Genomic DNA, 11482 nt, shown 5'->3' with positions numbered 1-11482 from the left:
CTCCCACGGCCCAATTCAGGAACAACCAACATCATCTTTATCTTCTTCATGCAACTCAGGCAAATTAAACATCCTGCTGCCGCGCCCTTTAGTTTTCTTTTCTTTTTGTGGTGGAAATTAAAAAGGTGAGTGTTTCTTGGAATTTAGATGGATGGTGCGCCGACTGCATGCAACTTTTTCAGAGCACAACTCCCACTCTTTCATGCCTTTGGGCCCGCCACCGGCTGCGCGTGCAATAAGATACGAGAGAGCCTGCTGCCTACTCACTTTTAATTAGATTTCATTCTCTTTGTCTTACTTGGCTTCTCATCATCATCATCATGTTCTGTATCTCTTTGTGTCTCTCTTTGCATTGCACTATTTGCAACAACTTGTTTTTGATGATTGATAATAACCAAGTTTATACCATGTACTCATAACTATATATATGATGTTGAAATATTTGCAAACAGATACACACTGCGTATCCGCTTTTTCTTTCAAGACATTTCCAACATAAAACCTGTGGAACCGGGAATTTAATGGGCTCTAAGAATTATATAGTAGTGAATTGGAATCTATATTCGGGCTAAAATCTTGGATCATAACTCACAAGTGGAATAATCCGTTTGCCTCAAATATTCCTAAATGGGTGAAACTTGGGATTAGAAATTAGTCACATGAAATAGTGGAGGACAAGAATACCATCTTCACAAACAGCATCTCATAAGGAGGTTCCTAAGCATGCAACACAATGATAAACAAGCACAATCGATGAAGAGGGATTCATAATACGCCCCTCCTCCATCCATGATTTCATCCTAGCTATGTACACATATATATTATAGCTAGCAGAGATGAGGAGCGGAACCTAGTCTTTTAGCAATAGCCAATATCATTGTCCAAGACAGACTGCGGAATGCCCTCTAACAAGCAGGACACAGGTGGAATAGTTAATGTCTGCAGTTCTCCGTAAGCATTCCAACAAAAAGGATCCAAAACCACATCTCCTTTAGCCGGAAGCAGCTCTACATCCGAAATTGTTATGTTTGTGCATGGTACAGAATCACTGCAAGCAAAATGCATTGGTGGGCTTCTGATATCATAAGTTCCCTTGATCCCCACATACTGTATATCAGATAGATACACTGCTGACGTGCGATTCGCACAATCTTTGCTCAAGCAGTAGAACTGATCGATTATCATCGGGTTTCTGACGTTGTCCATGTGAATGTTCTCAAATGTCACGCCTGATACAGCTCCAGAACCTCCTTGCCATGTCTTGATCCTCACTCCGTTGTCTGAATTCTTTATCACAGAATCCCTAACTGTAATATTGGAAGCACAGGCACGCGAGTTGTGGTTGCCTAAGCTCCCTATGCTGATGAATCAAGAGAAAGGGCTCATTGAACTTGGAAGAACATAAATGGACAATGCTAATTGAAGAAATGAAAGGAATCTTGAACGATCATCGTATAAATACCTGATGCCGTGGCCTGGTCCGCATGTTAAATTCCTAATGTCTACATCATAGCAGCCTGATCCTATGGATACACAATCATCCCCTGGAATATATATAATCGTGTAATGAAATTATTAGAAAAGAAAATGTGGAAATGTGAGGGCAAATCAATAAATTGGGAGCTAATGTAATTGTACTAACCATTCGAGATTACTGAATTATATATTTCAACATTGTTTGTGTTCTCTATATGAATCCCATCTGTGTTGGGACTTAAAGCTGGAGCAGTTATGTGAATTGATTCTATATGAACATTCCTGCAGTTATCAAATCTGAAATGGAACTGTGGGCTGTTTCTAATCTTGAGTCCTTGGACTGTCAAATTGTTGCTCATAAAGAATCTTATAGCCTGCAATAATTAATATTAGATACCAACGTCAGAAAACCAGAAAACGATTTGTTTTATATACTCTTTTCTGCATCACTCACAATTGGACTATCACATGGTTCCCGCAGTGTAGTTCCGTTAGCTCCCTACATTCATTAGTGGAAACAGTCATCAGCAGAAAATAAGTTGAATAAGACACCTCTTTTCACAAAACTAAAATAAAATATGTATATATACCTTGTGAGGTTTGCAGGGTAAATTCCACCACTGCTCACCCCTGCCATCAATTAGACCTCCTCCTTGGAGCGACATCTCATCAACTCTATAGAAAACCAGCCACTGGCGCCTGCTGTAATTCTTCGGCCAGGAGTCCGGTCCATCAGGTGGCATTATAGTTCCATCAACCTTTTTTCAGTATATTTCATTAGTTTTGCACATTAAAGTTGTGTAAAAATCACAAGAGTCAGGAGGCTTGAGATCAAAATTAATCTTCAATGAAACAGTGTAACAACATGAAGTTACCCAAAAAACGAAGCCGCTTTCACAAGGACCAGTGAATATAGTAGACTGAATCATGAAAATGTAACCGTAGGGGACGAGTAGGATCCCGGCTTCAGTTTGGCAGGCACTATCCCATGCAGTCTTGAATGCTTCAGTATCATCTGTCACACCATCACCGACCGCACCAAAATTTCTAACGTCATATATACTGTTATGGTTGTTTGAATTTTCATCAGGAGATGGGGCAGAAGCCTCAGGGGGAGGCGAAGGAGGCATTGAAATTTGGGATGCGTGATGAGAATGCTTGTGTCTTCTGTGGTGGTGATGGTATCTGGCTTGCCCACCAAACATGATTACTCCAAAAGTGAAATAAAGGACGAGTACAAACAGACGAAACGCAACCATTCTTGTTTAGTAGGGAAACAGGATATTTGGGTACTGTCACAGTGAAAATTACTTGACAAGAGATGTTTGTTCCCTTTTTGTTGAGAACCAAGAGCCGGACCGAAAACAAGAACTGTGGATGTGGACAAATGAGTGAAAAGACAAGAAAGAAATGTGGATATGTAAGTTTCAGCAAGTAGAATGAAACTTTTAGAGCAACAAAACCAAGCACTAACAACAACCAGCTGGTGGCAGCATATATATAAACCGTGGAAAGACATGCAAAAGTAGGAAGGCTGAGTTCATGTATATATAATACAAGTGGATGTTCTTGGGAGATTTCTGTGAACCATACATGCATTTTTTTTAATGGTTTCGGTGCAAAAAAGAAAAAAAAAACGACCAGTTTGATATAAGACACTAGGCTTTTTGAGTGTGGAGGAAAAAGGTGTGCGGGAAAACCAGACATGAGAAGGGGGTGTAAGTATAACTATCAGTATCAGCCCCCCATGTTCTTCCCATAACTTCCCACTTACTCTGGTCCACTCCACTGTCACTCCCTCAGACCCTTTTTTCTGTAAAATTCTTACCGAATTGAATTGTTATTTGCTTAGAAAAGAATCAAGAATAGAGTCAGCAAAAAGTGGAACTATGTGTGTGACCTAGTCAGCATTAAAATTTTAGAGATACAGGACATGACATTCCTCTGCCTGCAGGCTGCAGGGCTCCTAGTCCTAGAGCAAACTAAAATATGCAGCATCTCCAAAGAAGATGCCATTAGCCTTAATTGAAAGCATAAAGCATTCAGTTCTATTATTCTATAAAGGCATGTCGACATAGCAACAATTGATACAAGAATTTAGCTATGTCATGAATCATTTATATGTATTTGGATATATAGTTAGGCGGAGGGATGATAAGGTTAATAATAAATCAAATGGTTAAAGGGATTGGAGTAATCGGTGCATTATAGTTTAGCACCAAACAAACTTCAAAGCAATTGTCAGACTCAGAATAGCTCTAAAAGAATAGAAAGGGGTGTTATAAAATATATTGGCAACAAACTCATAGGCACTATCTTTACTGATTCCGTGCCATTCACCAGCAGAAAGTGCTGCATATGGACACTAGTATGGATTGTGAATGACGATTACTGTTTCTTCCTCCTGACCGCCCCAGAGAGTGTCAAGCACTCGAAATTCTCGACTTTTGGGGTAAAATTGTTGGATAGACCAGATCTTGGATACACAATTCGGGTCCAATACAATATGTTTAGGTTGGAAGGATAACTAAAGAACAATCCTATTTGCACCAAGCAAAGGAAGCGGATTTCTGAGTTTATAGCTTCACTTTGGATTAAAGTATTGGAGTGTTAGAGTGTGTAGTGCATTATGATTTGCATTGATTGACATCCCTTCAAGCTACCACTTTTTCCTTTTTTACCTTTAACTTCACAATGGAAAAGAAAATTTTAGATGGGTGTCTTTCGGTGTGAGTTTGCTGTGCGCATTACTTTTCTTCTACATTGTCGCATGGGACAAGAGGGAGAGTGTGCCTTCATCTCCTCACCAACCCATTCATATTCATGCCTACAACAAAAAAAAAATAAAAGTAGATTAAGTGGTTGGTGCCACCATCTCAACTCATTCCAGTTTTTCTCTTTTTATTTATTTCCCTCCAAAGGCTGTTTGGGATAATTATATTTACACAAACAACTCTTTCCTTTTAAATAATTAGCGATACACCAACCAAAAACTTTATCATCATTTACATAAACCATCGCTGCTTTTCAAAAAAATTATACATACATTCCTAAAAAATATCAAACATTATTACACAAACTAATCTTACTTTTTTGAACAGTCAAGAGTGATTTCTTTAATTATAGAAAAGACTTGAGTGACTTATATAAACAAATCACATATCTTTGTGTGAAATTATAATTATCCCAAATATTTATCTTTTCAGTTCTCCTTCCTGAGATGTACAAGGGTATCACAAGCACGAAAACTAGAGAATATCCTCTTATATTTGTTTTTCTTTCTTTTCTTGGATTGGGCAGGGCATGATACAAGGGTCCAGCGTAGATGTAAAAACCCACCCACAGATCATTAGCATTTGCAGCCTTCTGCGGGATGTAATATAGTTTTGAAATGGGTATTCATAAAAATATGTGAAAAATGCCTATAATACCCTTAATGAAGAGCATTTCAATCCTTTCGCCCCATGGATCAACCTTCTCGATCATATGGGTCGGAGCAACCCTAACCCGAATCCAGATACCCGCTTCAAGAGAGTACCGTCCGATCTTGGACGTAAGCTAGCTGGATAAGGCCACGTGGCCCATTCAACTGTATGCACCTAAATCCTATAAATACAACAAAACGTCATAATCTGAGGTAACTAATTCCAAGTTCTTTTCAATCTAAACCTTTGATCGCAACATTTAACCTCGATCTACCTAACTTGAGCGTCGGAGGACCGTTGTCGGAGACGTGCCAGACGAGCTCACCGTTCTTGTCTTATTCTAAAAAACCCAACACTTGATCTTGGAGGAGTTAGTCACCTATGGGGAGGTCGTTCTTCTAGGTCGCTGAATTCGTGCAAGATCACATACCATATTGGAAAAGAGACCATTCTTTCAGTTTCAGGATCACAATCTCACAGAAACGCCTCTTAATGAACCATCAACCAGCAGCGCAGAAATCAGGAACGCCCAGCCAGATACTTTTGTGGCAATGCTTGCCAGAAAGTTGCAAATAATACATTAGAGGTCATGGAACCAATCATGATTTCGATTTGCACTGGTGAACAACATTCTTGAACTATCAGAAAACTGATTTCTCTTTACATTTACAACACCACTAGAGGAAGGTTAGCCTCAAAGGAAACAAACAATACAACTAAGCTCCATTTCAGCAACAATTACAGTTTTTCATCATTAAAATAAAAAATAAAAAATAAAAAATGGTCAGACAAGATAACTTTAGTAAAACGTTCTTGCTCTGCTACTACAACCAAATTTAATAAATACAAGAAACCTGCATGCCAAGAGAAGTAAGGAGATCATTTTGAACAAGGGGCTGCAAACATATTTCATGTCCTCCATAGCAAATCTATGCACGTAGTATATCTCCAAGAAATGCACATTGCTTTCTAGCATGCTCTGGGATAAGCTTCCCCAGCAACTCCGCTGGCACGCCCTTGATCTCTAATCACCCCAACAATTCAAGTTATATTTTTTTTAGGCACAGCAAATTTGGAAAGAAAACTAGATAGCAGAAAAGAAGCATCTGAAGGAGAAACTCACCATTTGGCTTAAAGTTGAACAAAGGTGGAACGAAGCGTCCATTTGGCAGTCGAACATTAGGATCACGCAACTCATCAAAGAATGGATGGATCAATGCCTCCAGCTGCATCACAAATAAACAACCACAACCAATATTCATGAGAATGTGTTCCAACATACATTATGTCAATGCCACAGTTATATGGGAATTCATTAACCAAAAATGCCTTGGCATAAAAGCAGAAAATCTACAAAGACATGATTAAACTGCAGAAAAAGTAAAAAAGGAGAATAAATTTTGCAAAAACTACAATACTTCAGTGTATCACTTTCCATTTGAGCTAGACAGAACCAATAAAATTGCACAACCTGGGTAGTAGCATCTAGAAACTACTACAGATAAACAGGCCACATCCCTACAGTCAAATAAAAAATGTACAAATGATTTTTACGTAGTACAAATATTGTTAATACTCACCGCAGTGCACCGCAGATTTGGAGAATATTGGAGTAGCCTTGAAACAAGATCCACTGCTTCTGGTGGCATGCGTTTGTGAAATATCTGAAGATGCCAAGTATGTCAAATCAAACACCGATTACAGACAATTTACACTAAAGGCAGAACAAGTACCAATATTCCACTACCTTGTGCCAAGGGTGAGCTTTTATCTGGGGGAATTTGAACTCGGTGTAATTGGGGTTCATACATTTGATCTCCTCCCTTGTTGGAGTTCCCAGGACCTACATACAAACAAACATGATTAAAAGTGACCAATCACTTACAGTATATAAGCCACATTGGACTATGAAATGCGATATAAATGTGATTTTATAAAATAAAAGTCAATGTTTCAATCCAGGTGCAAAGGAGTACAGTAAAGAATTGGACTGCCTCATGATTACCTTAATGATTTCAACAAGCTGATCAACACCACTCTCACCAGGAAAAAGGGGCTGAAATTTCCATAAGTAACTTTTTTTAGCAAATAAAACTAACCATCCTGAGAGTAATTGAAGAAAGAGACAACTGGTGCACCTACCTGCCCAAGCAATAATTCAGCCAAAACACATCCTGCAGACCAGATGTCAATAGCAGTAGTATACTCTGTCGCACCAAATATCAGTTCCGGAGCACGATAATACCTCGAGCATATATATGAAATATTTGGCTCTCCTTTAACCTACAAAATTTAGCCAAATCAGATAAAAATGATGTAACAAATACTAGCACTTGGAAGAGATATGCTGATCAGAGGGGAGATAATGACACGAACCAGTACTTTCGCACTTCCAAAATCACATAGTTTCACCTGGTGAGTATGTGGATTGACCTGTATATAACATGGAAATCAGTAAGTCCCTTAACATTGCAACAATGTACATCAAATGACTGCATCATAAACTTACCAATAAATTTTGAGGTTTGATATCCCTGTGGCATACTCCAATGCTACCATGGATATAAGCCAGTGCCCTGAAAATCTGCCAGGAAAAGATTTAACTTCAGAAATAAAACTTCACTGACCAAAACAAGTTAAACTAACTTAGACAGTACTTAAGCTCCTATGCAAAATGTCAACAAGAGAATGCAAGTGAAATTAAGTATACCTGATAAGCATAAAGTTTCACATATATCATTGGCATCCTCTGGCTCATCTTGTTGTAATGTCTAATTACCCTATGAACAGTCTCGGGAACATACTCCAAAACCAAGTTGAGGAAAAGTTCATCCTTCTCAGTCGTTGAAAAGAAACAATGCTTCAAAGACACAACATTAGGGTGGTCTAGAAGACGCATTGTTTGCAGCTCACGGTTCTTGTACCTCTTATCTTGAAGAACCTTTTTTATGGCAACTGTTTCACCTGTTTCCAGACATTTGGCCTGTAGAACATTGGGAGTCTTAAAAAGAAGGTCTAACTTTTGAACTGTCAGAAGCTATGGTCTTCCCTTTCACCGGAATAACGAGCATGGAAACAATAACCAGCTTACCTGAAACACTACTCCAAAAGATCCCTGCCCCACAATGCGCTCAGCCATATAGCTGATTGTCTGATAAGCCAAAGGTGAAAATATGTTAACAGACTGGAAAACAAGCTTACCAGTTTATCACAACTGAAATTGAAAAGCCCAAAGTCCACCTGTTTTGGCTGGCCGTTTCTGCCTCCAATTGTTGTCACTATTATATGACCAGTTTCCGTTCCATTACCATCTATAACAGCTGGTTCCATATCCTAAGAAATATGATAACAGTTATGATGTCCATCCAGGGATGAAGTGTGCTAAACAATTCAACCAAACATTGAAAGAGATGTAAAGATAAGGTCCCATACCTTGTCATCCCTGAGCTTCATCTCATTCATCTCATCTGGCAGCTTATCCAAACCACCAGCTTTTCTACTTGGATCTCTTACACCAGATGCAGGAGGTACACCTAAGGATGTCATACTTTTGTATTGTAGAAAACGAGCAGGTTTTCTGACCAATTATACCAGCCCAGATGAAGAACACAAATTGGGAACCTTCTGCAGCAGATTCAAGTTACAGTTACAAACTTACAACAAATATGGTGAATTAATCAAAGCACAAACTGCAAGAATTCCATGAAAATGCATCACTAAATTAGTCCTATGCATAATTATATCAAGCAGCAATATGATCCACCAAGAAGGCCATAGTTGAGTCAATGTAGCCGTGTTAGTTTCTTGGATTTCAAAGCCAACATAGATCAATTGAAGAAGCAATTTTTCATATTTTCTAGGGTATCACTGTGAGATACGCAGACCTCATTTATCAGAGGGCATAATTCAGGTGATGTTGTTGATTTTCGAACACCAGAGATTAAAAACATCAATATCAATTGGAGGGTAATCGGTTGAAGGGGCAATTACTGGAGGATTTAATGTCAAAATGACAAGGGAGGCAAAAGAAAAACTTAAACTAAACTCAAACAACAGATGCCTATGGCTTTCGAAATTACGAAACGGAAGGGAAAATCCCAGTGCACAGAGTAGTGTTAAGTTGCAGTAAGAACATAGAGATACAAAATCAACGGAATTAAATTGATGACTGAGGCCATTCTCAGCGAGATCTGGAAAGTAAAACAAGTATCATCAAGCCCACAGAAATCAATTATGCATCCAAAAAAAAGGTCCATACAAGAAGTAATAAAAGGTAACCAAGAAAATAATTTGTTGGTGTTATTCCAAATCACAAGAATATCCAAGGAAGATCAGAGAAGCAAAACCCTAGAACTATAACGAAAGAAACTTAAAATTAAAAGAGAGAGAGAGAGAGAGAAGCAACAGGCATTACACTAAAAAAAAAAAAAAAAGAAAAAACCCATGTATCCAACTCTGACACAAACATGAAACAAAAAAGAAGAAGGAAAGAATGATTACCAAGAAGAAGGAGAAATTAAGAAAGCAAGGTGGGTAGAGTTGTGAAGGAGTTGAGATTTGGTAAAAAATGAAGGGATTGGGAAAGGAAGGTGTTAAGAGTGGTGGAATCTGATTGATGTTTGGTTGGTTGGGCAAAGGCAAGCAAGAAAGCAGATATAACTTACCTCTTCTTCAATTCAATCTCAATGGTAATAATAATGGATTATAGAATGGGAAGGGCAGTCAGTCAGTCAGTCAACACAACAATGCGGCCCCCCCTCCCCCTCCCCATATAAAAGTAATTAATGATAATTGCAATTTGCAATCCCCAATCCCTATCTATTATTATTAATAATGGTGAAATGAAAATGAATTATTATTAGGGTAGTGGTAGTGGTATTGGTGCAGCAGCTGCTGCTACTTTTCCTGTCTTTTGACCGTTCAAACCCTCTTTTGCTTTTTCAAAATTCTCTCTCTCTCTCTCTCTCTCATACATTCACCACAAACCCTAACAACGCCTTCCATCCGCTCACTGCTGACTGGTCAACTCACCCCCAATTAATACACTCCAATCACCAATACCCCTCAAACTTTTTACACTATTTTCTTTTCAAATATCTGCAACTCAACTCTTTTCCACCCTTCCTCCTTTACCTTTTTTTTATTGGGATCAAATTTCAGACTATATATAAAAATAAAAAACAGCGAAAAGTAAAAGTTGAATGTATATAAGTTAACATATAAGGCAAAAATAACAAAAATTACATATTTTATTTTTATTTACTCCATTATTCATATGTATAATTTTTCTCCAATTCTTTTTTTCTTAATATTAATGTATAACTTTTTAGAAAAGACAATCAAACCATCAAAAAAACTATTACGTCGTCGATCATTGACAGTACTTTTATTTTATTTAAATTAAATAATTTAGAATAAATGCACAATATTTATTTTGATTAATATTTTTATTTTTATTTGATGAATATTTTTACTAATAAGATTTTCAATCTTTTTATATACTAAAATTATTTCAATATACTATCAAATTTACATTCTAATATAAAATAAAAAAATGATTAATCGGTAAAATTATAAAAATAAAATTTTCTTCTCAATTTATTTTTCGTGTATCAGGCAAAGGGAGTTGTTTTGTTTGTCCAATGCGGGTTTGGTTTCAAAATTACTGGACCCAGGTTTGGTCTTAAGCGGATTGCGAGTTTTGTACCAAACCCACTCCGAACCCATCTCAAGTAATTTTAAAATATTATTTATTATTAATAGAAAATTATGATGTTACATGTAAATTCTTATATAGTTTTGGATATATCCAATTCTATATAAGAAATACAAAAAATAAAAATTAAATGAATGTATTATTTGTATTATATAATTTATTTTAGATAAAAAAAACTATGTTTATTTAAATTGAATAAATATATTATTTATATTATATAATTTATTGTATATCAAAAATATATCAAAGTATCTAAATATAAAATATTATTATTTATTGAGATAATAAAAAAATATTTGAATGTATTTTTTATATTATACAATTCATTTTAAATCAAAACCTAATGTTAAATCAAAATTTGAGGAGCGAGGCGGGGTTTCTTAAAGCGGGGCAGGTTTGGAGTGCGAGCAAATCCGCCCCATTGCTATTTCTATTCACTCCTCCCCTTTTCACCTATTATATTTTATCAATTTAGAGTCGGAGCAAACTCTAAATATTATTTATATCAATTTTAATAGTATTTTATAAAATTGTTAAAAATATAAATTTTGAACCTTTCCGTTGAAATAAGTTGGCATTAATTTTTTTAAGAAAAAAGATATTGTTTTTAAGTGAATATAATGAGTGGTATGAAATTAATATTTATAAAATGTTAATAAATAGTAGGAAATTGATAGGATGAGTAGTTTAATAGAAGTTAGATAGGATTGAAATTGAATATATATGTGGGGGTGGAATCCAATAGGAATTAGACATATGAATCATCAAATATGGTGGGGGTGGGGGTGGGGGTGGGGTAAGAAATGATGAGTCAAATTGCATAATTATATATACATATATGTATATAGCACATGCGATGGTGATG

At 36.6% G+C, this 11482-nt stretch overlaps 2 protein-coding genes across 3 annotated transcripts; both read right to left on the bottom strand.

Annotated features, from left to right (window-relative positions):
- On the bottom strand, positions 596 to 3395 carry LOC105163007 (polygalacturonase At1g48100). Its single transcript, XM_011081205.2, has 6 exons — positions 2352 to 3395; positions 2067 to 2234; positions 1931 to 1975; positions 1643 to 1850; positions 1463 to 1544; positions 596 to 1360 (listed from the first exon to the last, which is right to left on the bottom strand). The coding sequence occupies exons 1-6, from the start codon at positions 2733 to 2735 to the stop codon at positions 859 to 861; spliced, it is 1389 nt and encodes a 462-aa protein (XP_011079507.1). The 5' UTR covers positions 2736 to 3395; the 3' UTR covers positions 596 to 858.
- Positions 4907 to 9559, bottom strand: LOC105163006 (shaggy-related protein kinase alpha-like). 2 transcript variants are annotated; one of them, XM_011081203.2, is made up of 13 exons: positions 9402 to 9559; positions 8334 to 8525; positions 8142 to 8234; positions 7993 to 8052; positions 7612 to 7884; positions 7411 to 7485; positions 7278 to 7334; positions 7044 to 7184; positions 6907 to 6957; positions 6649 to 6744; positions 6482 to 6565; positions 6025 to 6127; positions 4907 to 5925 (listed from the first exon to the last, which is right to left on the bottom strand). In XM_011081203.2, the coding sequence occupies exons 2-13, from the start codon at positions 8445 to 8447 to the stop codon at positions 5831 to 5833; spliced, it is 1242 nt and encodes a 413-aa protein (XP_011079505.1). In that variant the 5' UTR covers positions 8448 to 8525; positions 9402 to 9559; the 3' UTR covers positions 4907 to 5830. The 2 variants fall into 2 exon arrangements, with proteins under 2 accessions (XP_011079505.1, XP_020550389.1); XM_020694730.1 differs by having other exon boundaries at positions 8334 to 8522.

This window comes from Sesamum indicum, linkage group LG6 (genome assembly GCF_000512975.1).
Source record: "Sesamum indicum cultivar Zhongzhi No. 13 linkage group LG6, S_indicum_v1.0, whole genome shotgun sequence".
In the NCBI taxonomy this organism is placed as follows: Eukaryota; Viridiplantae; Streptophyta; class Magnoliopsida; order Lamiales; family Pedaliaceae; genus Sesamum; species Sesamum indicum.
This window is presented reverse-complemented; position numbering and strand designations above follow the sequence as displayed.